The sequence below is a fragment of the Fundulus heteroclitus genome, chromosome 9 (genome assembly GCF_011125445.2).
Source record: "Fundulus heteroclitus isolate FHET01 chromosome 9, MU-UCD_Fhet_4.1, whole genome shotgun sequence".
NCBI classification, from domain to species: Eukaryota; Metazoa; Chordata; class Actinopteri; order Cyprinodontiformes; family Fundulidae; genus Fundulus; species Fundulus heteroclitus.
Window position 1 is genome coordinate 26,642,697 of NC_046369.1, and position 20,201 is coordinate 26,662,897.

At 40.0% G+C, this 20,201-nt stretch overlaps 1 protein-coding gene across 2 annotated transcripts in view; it reads left to right on the top strand.

Annotated features, from left to right (window-relative positions):
* Window positions 1-7,527: 7,527 nt before the first annotated feature.
* Window positions 7,528-20,201, top strand: part of fgf22 (fibroblast growth factor 22) — a 35,276-nt gene continuing 22,602 nt past the window's right edge. The window contains exons 1-2 of one of the 2 annotated variants that reach the window (XM_036141355.1): window positions 7,528-7,905; window positions 8,054-8,768. In XM_036141355.1, coding sequence (XP_035997248.1) covers window positions 8,396-8,768 — 373 coding nt within the window. In that variant the 5' untranslated portion in view covers window positions 7,528-7,905; window positions 8,054-8,395. The remainder of the gene's footprint in view (window positions 7,906-8,053; window positions 8,769-20,201) is intronic. The other variant, XM_036141354.1, reaches the window with a different exon arrangement.

Here is a 20,201-nt window from a genome sequence, read left to right on the forward strand (position 1 = left end):
TGTCAGTTGACGTGTATTCTACAATAGGGCTGGACGATAATTCAATAACAATATATATTGATCGATAGACGTGTGGCGCGATAGGAAAAAAAAGAGTCGATAAAAGTTTGATAGAGACAGTTTTCCTTCCTTCCTTTCAGCCTATCATATTAGTTGATGCTACAGTCACTACTTACGCTCGACCAATCGTACTCGCGGACCCAGGCACGCCGTCACAAAGCGCCGCCCTCTCAAACCACAACACAGAGGATGTGAATATGTCGCAGTAAGGAGCGGCGGAGGAAACAGTCCCAAAACGGGGTTTTACTAGTTCACCAGTCTAACAGAAATAAACTACAGTGATTTGTAAAACTTGCAAGGAACCGGTAAAAACAAAGTCTGGTAACGCAACCAACGTGTTTCATCACGTAAGCCGCTCACACCCGCAGCAGCGCGAGCTGTGTCAGCCCCGCCGCCGCTCCGCGTCTTTGTAGGAATCTTCTGGAAGTTCTTCCAAAACAAAGCAGGTACAGCAGCTAAACTGGGCTCCCGTCTTTGTGATAAAATGAAAAAGCGTCCAAGCGGCATGTTTAATAACATAACTCAGGTCTCTTAAGTTATTTCTCTTTAAAAAAAAATGTTATGGTTAGAAAAGTTGGTTAAATAAAGATTTAATTGGAGTTCTGTGTTTGTGTTTTTTATTACAATTAAATCATTTAGCAATATCATAAAATGTCCAGGCAGAGCTGCACATAAAATACGGTTTTAAATATTTTAAATAATTATCGATATCGATCAATATGCATTTTTGTTTATCGATAAGCTTTTTTGTCTATATCGTCCAGCCCTATTCTACAATTTTCCTAAAGTTACTATTATAAACCAATTTTTGGCAAGGACATTTCAAACATTTGAAAACATTTGAAAGTGCAAATATTTTAAATATTTCTGTTCTTTCACTTTTAAGAGAAAAAAACTCAACCAGAGGGTTCAAATCGAGACATATTCATGCCAGTGCATATGTCAACTTAATAGCGTTTATTTTCAACAATGTCATCTGCAAAATGTTAAACGGGAAATGGAAGGTCTGTGATATACAAGCTACGATTCTAACATAGATCTACAACAATCTTTGAGGTTCTATTCAAATGGGAAGTTTTAGCATTAGAAGTTTAATTAAAGAATTACAGACAATAATTGAACTTACCATACATGACTCCAATTTACAATAAAACCACATCTTAGTTGAACAAATCAATCATTATATATTTCTGTGTTTAATGAGTAGTTTTGGACAGTACCCAACAAAAGTTTTGATCTACTGAGAAATTCTTGTGTGGATAAGGCAATATGTTATACAACTGTGAAAAAAATAAAATAAAATGCAGCATGACCTTTTTGCAATGAGATTATATCTACAACCAGGCCAGCTGACAGCTTTGCTAGGGCCTGGGACAACACAGTCTTTTTGGCCCCCCCCTCCACACCTGCCGTCACCACACCACACACACACACACACACGTGCGTGTGCCTTTTTGGACATGCTGTATATTAGCCAGTCCCTAACAATTTTTCCCTTCCATTGCAGGAGGTAAAATATGTTAGATACTTTGGGAATTCTCTACCCTCTGAATCTGCTGGCAGTTCATTTGCCATCTCTGAGAAAGGCTTCCTTTTTGGCATTAAACGCACAACATTCATTCGATCAGAATCAGTCGGTTTTGTTGGCCATAACGCGGGATCATTGAAATTAACGCTGTGTTCTGTCTCTGAGCGACTATGCTCAGACTATCCGATCGGGCAGTAAGCCTCTCCACCTGCACTTTCTCTGTTATTGCTAGGGATGGCTCTCTCTGTCTCCTTCTCAAACACACGCCCCCCCCCCCCCCCCGCCCCCCCCCCCCCCCCCCCCCAGCTCCCGCTCCCTGCCTCAGCTGGCTCTCCTGCTCCGCTCTGTCTTTCAGACTGCACCTGGACCTCTGCCCTCTCTCTGCTTTCTGCTCTTTTGGCGCTAAGCTTAAGTGTTTCTGTAAAAGAAAAGGTGCCCCCCCCCCCTACACTAGCCAGCGGATGCTATACTTTAAATGTACATTGATAAAAGCATTGCTTCTTACCTGGCTCTGGATTGGCATCATTTCTCTGCATTTCCGTTCCTAGACCTGGGGCCCGTTCTTCGTACGTCGCTTACTCAGTTAGCTGGATTTGACTGTTGACGATTTGGCATGATCTTGGATCGTTTGGTTCTTCGAAAGACATCCTGCACTTGTTGTCATAGCAACATGTGCGCAAGCTTAAGCCTGCTCGCGAGCAGGTTTATTTCATGTAAACAGGATTAGATCGCAGCTTTATAAGCGGAGGAGATAGGGAAGTCTGTCGTAGCCATGTCCATTTTTACGACAGCAACCTGTTGTGGAAGGTGCAAGAATAATTTCAGAGCTTTTCAAATTAATCGCGTATTGCTCAATAGACAGAATCCTTTAGCGTAGCGTGACAGTGTAATTGTAAAGAGATTTTTCTTGGTGGCTGTTATAAACAGACAAACACATCATTTAACAGTGATTTTTAAAGAGGAAAAGGTGGTGTTAGAGCCATAAATAGAAAATATTTAAGTTATTTGTATGATGGTTTGCTTTTTTATATTATGATATTTTTATCATATTCAGTAAGAAGATTTGTTCAGGCCATTTTATTGTGAAGTTTAGTTTTACTTTGAAAGGCTTGCTTCCTGTCTAGCTGTATATTGTATTAGAAAAACTTGTCCTTTACTTCTAGTGTCTAAGGAATGACACCGATATTGGATCTGTTACCATAACAAGTGGCTTTTTAAAATAAAGTATAATAATTAAAGGTTACCATTTTGTAGAATATTCTTGTATTTCACTTTTACTTGTCCCCATTTTCTAGTGGGTCCTGTGGAGGCTCTGATATAAAAGAACAAAGTAAATATGAAATTATTAAAATGCAAAAATACATACTGTATAAAGTGATAGAAACATCTACCATGGACAGCACTTATGCATTTAATTTGTCTGCTACTTTTTGCCAGCCCTCTCTCCTGGCTTTAGCAGACTTTGAGGTGTTACCTGTCGTTTTAATTAATGACTCAAATTCAGCATAACCTTCCATTAAAAGCTCTTGTTCTGCTTGGGAGAAAAACTGTGGGCATTCTTTGGCCATGCTGAACAGCCAATAGCAGTGTTGCTGATCATTGTTTCTGCTATCGATACATTTCCTCTTTTTAAAGCAACGCATGAATGCGCAGTTATCTCAGATAACTCAATCCAGCCATACTAATCATAAACAACAGGTGTGTTCAAAGAACCCAATTAGCTGGATCATGATTAGCCCGATGATGTTATCTTGGATGTGTATGTATATATATTTAGTTACTCTAATATTAAATACTTTTCACATCAATATTTTCTGAAAAATTACTTTTGCCTGTATTTTAATGGTCAGAGTGTCAGTTTTGTGCCCCCCCTCTGTCCTGGGTCTGGGACAGTGGACCCGTTTGTCCCCCTGTCAGCGGGCGTGTCTACAACCATAATTTTGTAACATCAACATGCTATAAGAAGAAACATGGTTACACTGCACTACATAATATGCAACATTTTGCAGCTACACATTACAGTGCAGACTTTGGTAAGGTTATCATTGTAGAATCTTAATGTATCAAACATGATCTTGTGACCAAGTTTCTTAGTCTGATGTCACATAGCCTGATGTTCATTAGTCTCAAAGATGATTTAATCTTAAAAAAACCACAACCACCCCCAAGCTCTGAGACATGATTTTCATTACCTTCAATAAAAAGTATTTCCTTGTAAGTTATAAAACAAGGAATCAAATTATGACATCAATTTTATTACATATTATAAATTTGCACCAAACATGATGTGAACTTGACAAGATATATATATATATATATATATATATATATATATATATATATATATATATGTTAACTACCACATGCCTTGACCATGAAATTAAGTGAAGGGCTCTTATTTACAGCATCAAACCCTGTAAAACAGCAGGATATTGCTTGTCAACACATTAAGCGAAAATAGACACATAATGCTTGCCTGTGCTCTGGCACTGAGCTCAGAGCCCAAACATTTGCTTCTAAGACACCACAATGCAATCTGCTGCCACATCTGACATTCGCATGAGGCCCAAGCTTTGTTGGTGACCTCAGAAAGCTCTCCAGCTTTTTAAGAGATTCTCAGTACATGGAAGGACTGCCTGATTTCAATTACATGAAAGTTTTATCAAAGATGGAACCACTGGGTCTTCCTCAGCGGCATTTGCCTCTCAGTTTATTCTGTCGCTCTTTGTGTCGTTTGATGTGTTTTTGTTTTTTTCTGAATACAACTCTTTTCAGAAACAAAGCATGAAGGGTGTGACAGGTAATTTTATACCTCATTTGGCTTGATACGTTTTCTTTTCTTTTACAAAATACTGTAACTCTAGGCGGGGTGGGGGCATCGTCATGTTATGGCGTCAGATATTCCCGTTTTACCTACTGTAAATGTGGCAATATATATATATATATATATATATATATATATATATATATATACAATGTATAAAATATATCTATATCTATATCGTGTGTGTGTGTGTGTGTGTGTGTCAAATGTGTTCTGCTTTAAAACACAGAATACTACTTTCAGTTGGAATAGTTAACTTCACTGATGGCCTGGAAACACATTTAGCAAGTCTTTTTGTTTTTTTGGCCTGGGCCCTTTTAAAATTTTTGGGGTTAGGAAAGACGTTTGTCAACTGGCCTGTGATGATCAGGAGAAGGGTCTCATTCAAAACCAAAATAGTTAGGGTATAATCAGCCGTTAAAGGCTGCATCACACACTACTTTATGCTTGCGCTTAAGGACATTACCTAATATCTGGATATACTTCTTCAGGATTTTCTAGTAGCGAGCAGCAAGTCGCCCAGGAACTAAGGCAGCAAAGCATCCGCAGACCATTCCACTCCCACCACCATGTTTAGCTGTCAGCATATGTGTTCCTTTTCTGGAATTCTGTTTGCTTCTTGCCTGATGTTTTCTGGTAAATGTGAGACTAGCCTTTGTGTTCTTTATGGTCAGCAGTGGGGTTGTTGGACCTTAATGCTCCAATTTTTGCTTAGTCTCTTACTTGTTGATTCATGAACACTGATACAAGTGAAGCCCCCAGTGCTTTAGATGTTGCTCTGATGTCTTTTGTGACCTGGATTGGTGTTTGATATGCTGTTTAAGTAATTTTGGTAGGCTTGTCACTCCTGGCAATGTTCACCATTTTTCCAGATTTTGTATATTTGTGGATAGTGGCTCACAATAGTTTGCCCCAGAGCCTTAGAAATGGCTTAATGCGTCCCTTTGGAGACTGGCAGATGTCACGTGTTTGGGTTCTCGTCTATTTTTTTATTTCTTTTTATCGGGACATGATGTTTTAAACTTGCTTGCAAGATGAATTCTGCGGTATTTGTGTGTTCACAAACACATGAGAATCCATCTTGTACTGCTCTGGCTTCAAATGTTTGTGTCTGACTCCGAACCAAAAACGGTTCGGGCCAATCACGTTGCAGTACTGAGGTTTAAGGCGGGACATACCAGTGTGACAAAAGCATGAGCGGTTGAGCCCACAGCCAAACCAACATGAACATGGTAGTGCAGGAGCATGCATGCGTAGCTTCTGCTATCACATCTGTTTTGTAAGAATCCACGATTTGTTTGTCGACAGTAGAAGAGCAAGAAGTGATTTGACTAGCTTACCTTCTTGTGATTTCTCATAACGCCTTCTGCTTATGTTTCAATTTGATATTGTGATTGGCTAAAACCAATCTTTGGTAGGCGGGCACAAGGTGAGGCTTTTCCCAATCAATTTGTAGAGTTCTGTTGAAATTCCCTCCTTTCTCCAAATGTATTCCAATGTAGCAGTCCCAGATTGATAATGTGCAGAACTAGAGCGCTAGACGTTATCAATGGCCAGGTTAATGATGTTTAGCTTTTTAAGGTTGTCCAGCTTTCTTAGTGTTGTCAGACAGGTTCAATTGAACAGCTTTACAAAATATATGGCAGGTTAAAGTCAATTAATGAAATAAGTGGAGGGGGATTAATGAAATAAGTGGAGGCCAGATTGACATTCACACATTAATGAATGAAATCATCATGAAATCATTTTAAAAATTCCTTTTTTACTCAAGTTAGATTAATTAAATATTAACATTTGTTCAATGATCTGAAGCAATTAAGTGTGATGACATCTGTGAGAGGAAAAACATGTTTAAACTGCACTTTCATCAAGGGTAAACAATTATAAGTTGTAAAAGAAACTTAATGATGAATGATGAAGAAGAAAGGTACATATGTGAGAAGACAAGTCTCTGGGCTCTTTCTTTGGACTGTTTTTTTTTTTTCATTATGGATGATAAAAGTTTAAATGCAGTGTACAATGGACAGCAACAGGTCTGCGGAAGTGGTTTTAAAGGCTCAAAGAATGTAAAGCTGCTGTCAAACTTGATGAGCATGAGAGTTCTCAAAAACACTTCCAGTGCTGAATAAATGGGGCCCAAAGGTGGTGCTTGTAATTGAAACAAGCCTCCTATTACAGAAAAAAGCTTTGAGCTTCGCAAAGCTGATTGTAGATTTTTTGCATCTCTTCTGCTGTTTTATTACATGAGAAAAATTTACATGTGTAGTTTTCCTTTTCTTGTCTTGTCTGATAACTATAAGCAACAGAGCTGTGTTTCAAATGAAATCGGAAACCAAACTTTTTTTTAACTTAAAGGTTATTTTGTTCTTTTCTTTTTAGAAAGATAACATAAGAGTTAACGTCATTAAACAGACTGGCTGTCCATTACTGCCTCTACCTAATCAGGATCCTTACACAGCTTGTAAAAAGACAGACAAGAGTGTGGGAAGTCGCAAAAAAATGTGTTACTCATTTCCATCCTGCTCACCTAAATTAAATGGTAAAGATCAGAGAGGGTGTTTCATTGAAATATTAACACAGGTGATCAAAAAGTCTCTCAGCATCCTCTGGAATAGCTCTGCCAACACTTCTTCAACCTGCAACAGGCTTGGTGTCTCTGACTGCTTGATGATTTAAACCAGAAGCCATTCAAGAAAAGCAAAGCCTTCCCCTAATTTGTCCCATGTGCCCGAGGAGAAGAAACGAGCAGGAAGGTGTGAAAAAAGCTGCCTCCTAGCTGGTCTGGTGCAAGACAGTAATGGAGCTGATTTGCTACAAAATGCTTCGCATTGCGGAAAGACAGCAGAGGTCATAGGATGGAACAGAGGTTCTCTAAGTTTTTCCAGGTGTCTGTGACCACGAAAGTGCAACGATACTTGTTTCTCACAGAGTACACTTCTCTGAGTGGAGACTACAGAGAGGGGTCTGCTCTTGGTGCAAACTTTCTCATTTGTTTGAAATTGCAATGAGCAAAGTGGCCCCCATCCCCCCACCTCCCCTTCTTTTAACCCCCCCTAGACGCTGGCCCTGCCCAGAATAAAATGCAGGACTGCTCAGCCAGTGCCGGCACAGGGGAGATGGCTGACTGACTGCACACCGCAGAGCAAGAGGCCGGTAGCTTAGCGCTCACACAGACTCACTGGCTGCTGCTCACTCTGACACACACACACACACACACTCTCACTGCCTCTCTCTCTCTCTCTCTCTCTCTCACTGTTGCAGACTTACACTGGTTTGCTCCCTCCCATACTTGCTTCCTCTCTATTTCTCTCAGTATCATACACACACATACACACACAAACACACACACACACACACACACACACTGGCACACACACACACACACACAGAGTCAGTCACCAGCAACTCTAATTCAACTCCCTCTCAGCCACGGGTGAGCAGCTCAGACAGGCAACTTGTTCCTATCCAGCTGGAAAGAGCAGAGCATCGCAAGGTGCACACACACACACACGCACGCACGCACACACACACACACTCACACACACGCACACACACAAACACACACATACGAACACACAGACATACGCTCATCCATTTGGACAAAACCGTCAAAAATTACACGCATGTTTTAAACATCCCAGGACTTTATCTACAGACCAGTGAAGAGCACATCTGTCCAGGGAGGCGCGGGAAGGAGCAGTATCAAGGATGGACTTAAGAAAGTGGACTTCATGCGAGGAGCAGAACGAGTGAGTCCAGAGCCAAAGATGACACCCAGAGAGACTTTGGAAGTTTTGATTCCATAGGAACAGCCTTCTTTCATCCCAAAGAGGAGACTGCATATCAGTGACATCCAGAGGAGCTGCTGTGATTGCCATTCCCCTCCCTTCTCTCTCCAGGACTCCCACCCTTCAGATTGACATCTTTTGATCACCAGCATGCCTACAGCTTGCACAAGGTGCACCTTGGGAGCCTGACCCACCATGTGCAGATGGACGCCATCCGCAGCTCACCTTTGCCCTAAGTGTACCCTCAGAACTACCACCGCTGCCGCCTCCGCTGGAACGTTCATCCCCCTGCCCAGTGCATCCTCCTTTACCCTTATATGCCTCACCCTGCTCTTGGTCACCGCTGGCAGGGCCACAGGAGCCTGTCCTCCTCAAGCAGGGCATGAACCCCTTCCAGGGCTGGGGAGTGTTAGCAACTGTTCATGGACTTTGGAAAGGCACACGCGCAGTTACAATCACCTGGAAGGAGACGTCAGACTGCGGCGGCTTTATTCTGCCAACAAGTTCTTCCTCTGCATTGACAAAACGGGAAAAGTAGATGGCACCCGGCGAAAAAACTACGCTGACAGTGAGTAGCCGCTGTGTATGTGAAATAAATGTCATCGTACCCTGTGACATCCTTGATTTTAGTGCTGAACTTTGTCATCTAATTCATTTTATAGTTCCTGGGAATCTCAAAGGGTTATATTACCAGTGAGCTATTTTTGTTGTGTTTGAATCATGAGAGAGGCGTTGCTAAGTAGAATTGGAATACCCTTGTGTGGAAATGGACTAATGGGAGAGCAGATGCTGAGGAAAGACATTCAGCATCAGTTGTTGTTGTACAATAGGGTTGAAAAAAAAGTCTCCGTGTCACCGGCAGTTCGCTTGTCAGAAATGTGGTGAAAGTGCATCAGGCCTTAAATAAGCAGTTAAAAACCACAGCATGGCTTTTGTTTCATGAAATGCAGATTATATTTTATAGTTCACATGTTATCATGTGGATAAACAGGTTGATTTGTGCGTGTAGGTTGACTTTAAAGTCTTAAAGTGCAAGTGCAAACAAAAGCCAAGTGCAAACAAATGCATTTTGCAAGCAACCTCCGACAAAAAGCTCAGATTCCTGAAACACTACAAATCAGCAAATTTAATGTGCATCTTCATTATCTATGCCCAGATTCAACATATTAGGTGCAATATGTTTCCTGGTCACTTCAAATCTGCCCCAGTTTGTCCTCCCCTTTTGCACCCTTTAATTTTGACCTTCTCTATTTCTGTCACCATGTATGTGTCAGTTTATATAATTTAAAAGTCAGATATTTTGGAGAAACTGGGAGAAAAATACCAAAGATGTCAATCAAATGCTTAAATCTGATGTAAACTTTATTATAAGTGCATACTGCTTCCTAAAGAGATGCTCCACCCTGCTTCTATTATTTGTAATTCTAATTCTCATATAGACTGATTGAGTCTAACAAAAAAATTACAGATTGTTACCGCTGTTCAAACTCTTGCTGGCAAATAATGTCTGTTAGACTCACTAAATGCGGGATCAGTCTATAGAAAATTACTTTAGTTAATTCAACATAAAAATTGTACCAAATGTCCCTCTGGTAGCATGGTTTGTTTAAAACATCAAATCAATGGATGCCTGTTCATAGCCAGAAAAAGTAAAACCAGCCAGGATCCAACATCTCTATTTTAGTCACAGACTGACTTAAAGATAAGAAAGCCCTTCCAGATACCTTTTGCATCAAAGTCTATACAGTATGGGTCCAGGCCATTTTGACCCTGTGCCCGTTTGTAACCCTATTTAACACCCTCACATTTCCATTTTGTCACTTCCTTTTTCTATTTTGCATCAATGAATGGCATTGTTTATTTCACTTGGTACATTTGATAAACTATGTGGATAATCAAGGATTTGTTCAGATTTTCATACAAAATTTAACACCACTTTATATAACTTCCTGAAGGGTTTAGATGTCACCCTGCTTCCATCACCCGTGGTACTAATCCTCCACTAGACCAGCTAACTCGTGTAAAACATGACAGATAATTACCGCTGATCAAACCAAATATCTATCAATGATTTTCTTGCTGATTGACAATATTAATGGGGATCACACAGCCACACAATACTATAAGTACATAACAAACATCTTAGATAAACCATCTGTTGTCAAAGTGGCACCCTACCTCCTCTCACTTATCTCAGCAGTTACACTTTAGACCTGAAAATGACACACGCAAAATTACCAAAAAGCTCTAAAGTAAGGAGTGGCAAAGTAGTGAAATGACCAGCGACCAGTCACACTCTGCAGTTCATCAACTTTTGCTAAAGGCTTGATTATACAAAAAGCTGTTCATCTGTAGAAAACCCATCAATGAAAGTCTGTTAAAAGCTGGACAAGGCCAGATGAAAAAAAAAAAATTGCCCATGATCTGACCTCCCTCTCCATTAGTCACTTGCTGACCGAATGACTGGATAGTCCTTAGAGACATGTTTTGCCTTTGACGGTAATATTTATGTATTTGGTCGTTATTGCCTTTTTATACAAGTAGGTGAGTCAGACATTTTTCCATTCAGCTACTGGGGGAAGAGCTGTTGCTGGGTTGAGCTGACGGGCCGGTCAGTCTGCTCCCACTGTTTCACCGAGCAGACTGGCAGAGGTTTGTTAACCTGTCAGCAGCAGTCACCTGGGAAAGCCGTCAAAATTCCAAAATTGCATAAACTCAAGCTGAGATTAATTATTCCTGTCTTAATTTTGGAGCAAATTGTGACATTTTTTCTTTCATCAAAGTGAACTCCTTTCAGCTACCGTAGGAAATAGTTTAACCCGACCCTTAGAAACAATTGTAACAGTTTGGGAGAAGTTAGCGCTGGGAGATGGAAGAAATGTGTCAAAAGTTTTGGAGAAATAAGAAAAGCTGTCCAAATTTTAAAGTTCACAGCTTCTCTTCCAAAAATCATTTACACTTATGAGGTTGCAGTCGACAAGAACTCTTGTCTGCTCACATTCAATGTGCTTGTGCGCTTTATCCATCATCCTTTCATTTCCCTGACTGGAAAGAACAGATTTTTCTGTGCTCACATGGTTTTAGGGTGTGTAGCTCCACCGCGAGCTGAGCACGGTGCCAAACAAGTGGTCATGTAGGCTTTGCTTGATGTTTACCCAAATGGATCTTGTGGTAACTCTGTGGTTGTGCCTCTCAGTGAGACAGATCTGGTTTGAGGCCGATAGGGAGGTTTTCAAAACCACTACAGATTCAAGTGTCACTGCTTAGAAGTCTTGAGGTTGCCCTCACACTCTTGTCAACACAACTACATTACCCTCTCACCTCCACCCCACTCAGTTTTTCCAGCAACAACTCCCTGGGCCCTCTCAGGTGCAAAAACAGTTGGAATTAGTCAACAGGCTCTCGGCTAATTGAGGGTGGAAAATATTGTATCAATCCCAGTGGAGCAGGGGCATGGAACAGCTGAGGGAAGAGACGAGAGGGGAGAAAGGCTGACTTAGATGGATGGAGGGATTAAAGACCTGGACGCGGTTAAAGGGGATATGCAAAACTTGTTTGACACAGGAGTGTGCTTTTGTCTAAAGCTCTTCAGTTTGACTCCAGCAGAACGTTTGCTCTTGATTGTGTTAGATTTGAAATTAAGCAGCCCAAAGGTCTTCCAAGAATTCACTCAAGGCAGGGGACAGAGGAGAGTCTGGAAACTCTTCTTGCAAAGTGATGACATTTCAGCACCGTCGCAAAAAAAAAAGAAAAAAACTGAGAGGACAGGCTAACATTTGTAAAATCTCCAAAGTGTTCCAAGAAAAATGTTCTGCCCTGAGAGCTCACATGTGGAAATGTACACAATCACAAACTAAAACACAAACACTTATTCCTCAGATAGCCATTTCTGAAGTGTGCTATCAGAACCAGGCCGGTTGTAAACCTATTTATCGTAAAGTGTTTGTTAAGAAAACTAAACACATAAAAATCAAGAAGAGCTAATTATAGATTATAGCACACGTTAATATTACGAACCACTTTATCATACAAGTTACTATAAATAGCCCTTCAGAGGGCACAAAGTGCAGTTGTTTCAGGGTCCAAAAAGAAGGACTGAAACATGTTTTCTTTTAACCTATGGCTACGACGCAATAGAGGAAAAACACACCCAAATGTTTAGAAAAGCAGCAGAGGCAGCAGGTACACATCATATCCTGTCCAGGGTCATCGGTCACAGGCTGCTAATTAGACTGAGCTGCAACACAACAGCTGCACTGGCACGCCCAGCGACTGGTTCAAAATCAATTGCAACAGCAAATGCTGAGTCAAGTTCCACTGACAGATGAAATTTCATAATTGAAACTCTGGCTTGTTGTTGTTAATTTTGTTTCTCTGTTTTTTATATGGGTATTCTGACATGTCCCTCTGCTTTTTTTATCACATCTGAAAGGATGGAGTGTTGCACTTGGTTGTGAAAGACTTGTTACATCAAAATCGTTAGGTAAGGTCTCACTCTTAGGAAATAAGGTCACTCATCCAGGGCCAGCCCAGAGCGCTGGAATGGGGTCTCCATCAAATCTTAAATTCACATAGGGAAGATTGACCAGGGAGCCACATTCATTGGTTCAAACAATAATTTACAGCAAATAAAACAAATATTGAACGAGTCGACATGTTCCTCAGTTTAAATATTTCTAATGGGGGCCACTGGCATGAAATTCACACCACATGTCTGCAACAACTCAGATAATCCACTAATACAAAGAAATGAAAGCAAGCAAATTAGCCAACAAATGAAACTATAGGCTAACAAAATTGGAATCACACACTTGCAGAAGTTTTTTGGCATAACATCTTCAAGACCTCTTCTATATATTGAGAAACTGATCACATCCATTGCTCATATGTGAATTTTGAATCGGTCTTCTTCACAAACTGTTCTCAAATCCTGAAGGTTCTGATGCTCCTTTCAGTGCACTGATCTTCAGTCCTTTCCATAGATTTTTTTTTATTGGATAAAATTAAAGAGTTTCCTTGGCTGTATGTTTAGGATTATTGTCTGACTTAGATATCTAAACTTGTTTCAGCTTCACATTCTTAACAAAGATGTCCCAGTACATATTCTGTTCATCCTTCCTTCGGGCGTGTAAAGTCTGCCAATACTGCAGACTGTAAGACAGTCCATGGTGTTCCCGCCTGCAAACTTTACACTTGGTCTGGTGAGCAGAGGTGCATGGCTTTATTCTAGTTCTGACAGCAATATCCCAGCTAGGGACAACCTTCCTTGATATTGCCTAGAAAGGACCTTTTTTGAAAACTACCAACAGTACATGGCAGGACTAACCAAAAGACATCTAATGAAGGAAAGTTTTGTCCCTACTGTTTGCTGGACATCGGCTGATGATGGAGATGCAAGTACTTAATACTTTGTCTTATACTTTGTCTTACTTAATACTTTGTTTTGCATTGCTGTTCGGAATAAACAGGATTTATCATTTAGCACAAACTAACGCTAATGCTACTGATATTCTAAGGTGACTGGCAGACATCCCCATTTCCTGGGGAAAGTCTCAAGCTGCTTCCGAAAATCTCTCTTTGGTAAGGACTCTATAGTCAAAGCGGAAGTGCGTCAGCTATCACCATGATAAGTGCTGTCAGAATAGTGCAGTCAGTAAGGAAAGTAGGCAGGAAAAGGAGCCTGTATGCTTCCTCTCATAACTCCTTTAGCACAGGAACCTCGCAATGTCCCTTACCGCTGCTAAGGAGCTACAAGGAATCCCACAATCCTTTGCGTGACATGACATATAAGCATAGCCGACCTCACAGAAATAAATAAAAATGTCTGGAGAGAACATTTTCGGAAGGCTGTAGATCTGGATTGGACTCGCATCATCTATGTGCATTCTTACTGTTGACCTCATTAAAGGTCAAGGACCAGGAGCTATAGGAATTATTTGAACATTTCAGATACAGCTGCGGTTTTGGACAACTTTCCAAAGCAGAAGCTGTCCCCAGACATGTCCCCAGTGAATGATTAAAAAATATTGTATGTAGAGTGTTATTACTGTAGCCAAGTAGACAGAGTGAGTATGTATGTTACAACTAACAACAGCTGAGTTGAAGGAGGGCCAAGTGCCACCCACCTTTAAAAAAAACAACAACTATCACCACCAACGGGTAACTGTCCTGTGATATTATGGTATGTGTAAAATTATTAATTTTGTTTTGACTAACCTGATCCTTGTTGGTTGTACAGGACGCCCTGCTTCCGGGTCTGACTCAGTGTCAAAGATATACGGCTGTACCATTGTACATCTTTTTGCAGTCATTTTCAAATGTATAAAGTGCGAGGCGTGGCCAGTTACATCTTATTTGCATTAAAAAGGCCGAGCCCTACAACTGTTCATTCTGAATAGAGCTCAAAATAGACTGTCTTGCTATGTGCAGATTACTTTAAAAGTTGGACACATCTGGTGTGAATTTCACATCAATAGAAATATTCTAAACGTATTTTAACCCACTGTGTGTGAAGAATAAACAATATGTGACTATTCAACCATGATATGGATAAGGAAGGAGATGACTTCTGCATCCCACAGATGCTTGTGTGAAAATATCAACCCCAGAAAAAAAAGCAAATACCTTGTGAAGATGCTGGTTGGAACCAGAGTATGCCATTATTCACAACTAAACAAATCTTGTACCAAAATGTTCTAAAAGTGACTCAGGAAGATGCCATTACTCCAAAAGCAGCATAAAAATGAACTGTATAGTAAACCAGGAAGCTAAAGTTTGACTATTAGAACTTTCAAATGCACAATGATCCGCAGCATGCATACAGATTAGTTATAAAGAGGCTTGAGGATAATAAAGTCAAGGTCTTGGAGTGGCCCTCAAACATCCTGAGCTCAACCCCATTGTGGGCAGAGCAGAAAAGGTTTATACAAACACAGAAGCCAACAAATCAGATTCAGTTACACCAGATCTGTCAGGAGGAGATTGCTGGAAGCCAGTGGAAGGACTTTGCGCTAACTGTTTGACCCAAGTTTCATAGTCTAGAAGATTAATCTACCAATACCAAAACTGTGTAAACTTTTGAATTTCAAGAAAGCTTTATGAAACCTCTTGAAAGTCTCTCTGTCCTATTGATGCATTTAGCAAATGGAAACTGTTTTTGTAATCCCAACTGACCAAAAACCAACAAAGGTGTTGTTTGATTTCATGTCAGACTTTAAGACAACAAATCGACTTATATTGTTAAACAGAATATACAAATCTCTGGTTCCAACTGTACATTTTCAGCGGGACAGTTTAAATCCAATTAAATTGATTTGAATAAACTCTTAAAACTGGAAATTTACTTTTTATAAACATGGAGGACACAAAGGACTATCCAGTTTGATAATTTTAACCTATTGGCAACCTTTATGTGATATTCTGACATTAAAACAATTTACAGTAAGCTATGGAAATACAAAAAAGAAAAAAAAGAAAAGATTGGCCTCCAAAGGAAGTTCTGTCTAGGGCCTCTTTGAACTCTGGACAAGCTTCCAGTCCCCATAAAACAGAGGTTGCAGAAGTCGCCATGGATTTACTTTAGCTCTCTTCTGCCTCTGCAGCTGTGCAACTCTCACAGCTGGGGTGTGTTGTATTTACCGACTTTCCCGTGATGTGAAACGTGTTCCTGTTTGAAGTACAAGTTTTCCGAGTTCTTGAGCATGTTTGACTTGGAATGAAACCCCAAGGAAAAACCACCACCACACTGAAATATGTTGTGGAAATGTTTCAAGCCCGTTGTCGATGGGGGGAAGCTGTCCATCAGAAAAAAGGAGAGACTGATGTGAATCTGAGCCTTAATAAGTAAGGGAGGAAATTAACAAAAGCATGGCTCTACCAACGGCTTTAACTCAGAGTGGTTCAAAAGGCAGAAATCTAGTTAAAAAGTGAAAGAAAGAAAATAAAGTTATTTGCTTGCCTTGCACAGGGTTTTTGCAGAAGAGAAAAATTTATTTAGATCACGTTCTGCAATTTACACAGAAAAATTCAATTACTATTATTGCATTGCCTATATCATGCAAAATCAACTTTCGCGAGCTTTTAACGATGTTATATTCATCAAAATTATGCCTTTAGCTGTGTTTTGCTTGAATAATGCATGTCTGACAAATCCTCATGAAGCCCCTCCCTGTCCTGGAAAACGAGTGGCCTATCCCATTCTATGTACAGGGGTCATCTTATATATACATATATACATATATATATATATATATATATATATATATGTATATATATACATATATATATATATGTAGTCATATATAGTCATATATATGACTTCCAAAGTCATATATATGACTTTGGAAGGCTTAGAAGAGCACGATACAGAACCTTTAAGTGTACCTTAGTCATACTCATACTCATAGTCATGCTCCTGGTAAAATATATGTATAATCATGATTATATAGTTATTGTTATTTTGATTTTGATGCACAGACGATATTGCAGTATAGAATAAACATCTTTTAGTTTTCATGTTAATAGGGAACTCCATAGAACAACATACTTTCCTTACCATTTGCTATTTATAGTGAAACACCGGTGAAACATAATTGGCTGGTTAGTAATTAGTCAAGCTATCTGCTCTGGTAGCTAACCTTTAGTGGTCTGCTTAATGGATATGCTATTCCACTACTGTACTATTAACCTTTTAAGCCTGTCTGGGCGATCTTGGTCCCAGCAGAGCCAAGCCTATTTTATCAGGCTTTAAAAATAGTTTTTTTTTTTCACAAATACTTTCGCTTTTACAGCACAAAGCACACATAATGCTATTTACCTGTCTATCAGACATTGCTGACTTACTCAGAAAAATGCTTCACTGTGCATTCATGCTTTATCCCCCCCCCCCCCCCCCCCGCAAGGTCAGTATCATTAAAAACTAGAGAGTCCTACCTTTTAAACAAGATACAGCATGTCTCTGTCGCACCTGTGGTGATTGAATAATACCAGTGTGTAACTGATCTTACTAAACAGCCACTCTCTGCTGCTGTGAAGCACAGTGCAACACAGGCATTTTCTCATGAGTTGCCTCAATTAATGTAACTTTCTTCAGCAATGTTTTTTTTCCTCTCTCAACATTTATCCCCATAGCAATGCAAAGGAGTGAACAGGCATTCTGGGAACTTTTTAAAAAGATATCAGTCATGATTTGTGGTTTTTCTCGTCATTTTATTGATTTATGCTTTATGCACAATGGTACAAGTTGATGAAACGCAGGGTAAATCATATTACAAAAGGCTTCTCATGCGCTGAAAGAGTCCTACAATGGAAATAAGCACTTTTATTTGACCTGCTTCCCTTTCATATGCAAAACACATTTGGAACACTTTAGGTACGTTTAGATAAATTGTGCCAAAATCAGAGATCCGCCTGACACACTGTATATTAAAATCTTTGTGATACAAATATGCTTCAGCTGATTCAGTCAGGATTTGCTGCAGCTACTGTCAAGATGTGCGTATACAAAGTTTGAGGCTTCTCTTATATTTTCAAGAAGGTTTTCATGCAGTTTTGCAGTGTTTATTTAGAAATATATTTATGCGCGGCTCTGAAATTTTTCCTTTTTCTTTTTTTAATCACCTATAAATCAGATATAGTGACATTGTAATAGTGGTTCCACTTGAAAAAAATATTATTTAATGCCTTAGTGTCAGCCAAGTACAAAAAATTACATTTACTCTTTATAACTTTGGAGCTGTACTTGATTTATATATGATATGTAATTTCAGGCAGAAATTTCTCCTGAAACCCTTTGGGCTTAAGGGGTTAGAAGAGCTCTGACTTAGAACGAGTTATAAGTGGCATCTCTTTAGTGTTCAAGTCATGGCTTTGTAAGTCGGAAAATGTAACTTTTTGGAATTGTGGTAAAATTTGACAACAGCACCCAGCCCATGCCCACCACTTTGTGTCCTCATCTAATGTTTTATCCAATATATCATATATGCACTGGGCTAGAGTTAGGCTTAGGGAATTCACTAAGCAAAGCTATTCATAGTACAAAATATCTGTTTTGTGCTTCCTAACATTTTTACGGGGCAAAGAGGTTTACTCGGGGCTGGCCTTTCATCAGGCTTGCCATATTGCAATGTTAATTCTGGTGTAGCTCTGTGGCTCAAAAACAACAGTCTCGGAGCAAAGCAGGGAAGCACCTGGCTGAAAAAAAGGGCTGTCGTGTTTTAAATCAGGGGAATATGCATGTTAATGAGGCTAGATGGAGGACTGGGGTGTGCTCTGCTCTGTATTGAGGTGAAATTTAAAGGCTAGAAGAGCGCTGGAGTGTTTCCCGTTGCTCATTAGTATTAAGGTTTTCCTCTGGGTTGTTTCAGCCGTGATGGAATTTGTGAACATTTCAGATGCCAGCAGGAGAGTAAACTTGTACAAATTGTGCTTTTTTTTTCATAGTTCCAGAATTGACAGCTGTTATATGGTGAACCTGAATCAAATCATATTAATCATATTACACATTAATCACGCGTGTATGCTTCCTGAGCAGGAGTGTGAAAACCTTTGCACAATTGCATATGTTATCCCTTTTCCTGGGAACTTTGCAGGACAAGTGTGTCAGTGTCAGCCTAATTAGCCAAAGATACCCGATCAGTGCCAACTGGGTTCTATATCCTGAATGGGTTCACAAAATGTAGCAATTAGTAGCTAACAACCTTTAGCAACCGTGGCTCTGGCTCCTCTCTTGAATTTAATGGGTTCATCAGCAGGTTTATAGAGTCTGACTCTGGCAGCTAATTTCTTTATAACGTTACCCATAGCCATGGATATCCTGTGGTTATAAAGTTACCACAAAGGCTCACATTGCCAGTATACACAGCTACTCTGACCTTAAAGCTGTTGATCAAAGATTTTTGCACTGATGTTCTAAAAGCTTGTAAGAAGCAGACAATCACTTGTAATGCACAATTTAATGTGAATGTCAGTGAATAAAGTGTAGAACAGAGGAAGACGGAGGTCTCACTCTTTGAGTCAGGGACGGAAAACAAGCCTGTAAGCCTGCCTCTGCCTTACAGCCTGTTCCCACATGGGCAGACTTTGTTTTCTATTCAAAAGCAGCTGCCTTAACGATTTAGGTGTTTTAAACGCCAGTGTAATGAGCCACTGCTAATTACAGTGGAGCAATATAATTTTGAGCATGGTGACAGCCAAGGGGTAAGTTTTGAAAGACAGAGGAGAGAGAGTTTTACCTTTTACTCAACGGGAGCCCCCTAACCCTCACCGCATTATATAGTTCACATTGTAAGGAGTCAGTGAAATAAAATTAAGTCAAACTCTCACAAGTAGCATTCAGGTGAGTCCGAACCACTCCTTTTTTTCTCCCACAGTGTGCCATTTGACCAACATGTCACACTGTGCCAGTGGGATATGACAGTAACTCCCGTCACACAGCATGACTTATTGTAGCAGCAGAGTGACGCCAGACAAAACATATATAAAACAAACATATCAGTCCATCAAATGGACATCAACTTAGGTGAGTTAGTGGACTTAGTGTTAAAGATTAATCCTGGAGAGCGTTATAGGCTGAGGAGGTCCAGGAAACAGTGGTAGAAACGCTTATGTCTAGGCAAAAAAAGGAAAATAATTTAATGGACAGCAGCCACACAGCATGGCTTTCCCGAAAAACACACCAGAGGGGACTTCATGTTTGTCATATGCCACATTTAGTCAAAAGACAGCTAAATTGCTGGTCTAGGAATCTGCCACACTAAACAACCAAAGACCATATTTTAAGCTCATAACCACAGATTTTCTTTGATGAATCATTTTGGTTATCACGACGAAAACTGCATGGTTTGGACCCTTCTCGAGGGGCTTTCTGGCAGAATAGCCTGTATTTAGATATTTAGATCCCTGCATCTTGCTGTCAATACTAATCAACTTACCTGTCTTACTAAAGTAAAGCATTCCCACAGTATTGTGCTGCCATCACCATGGTTCAATGTGAGGATAGTCT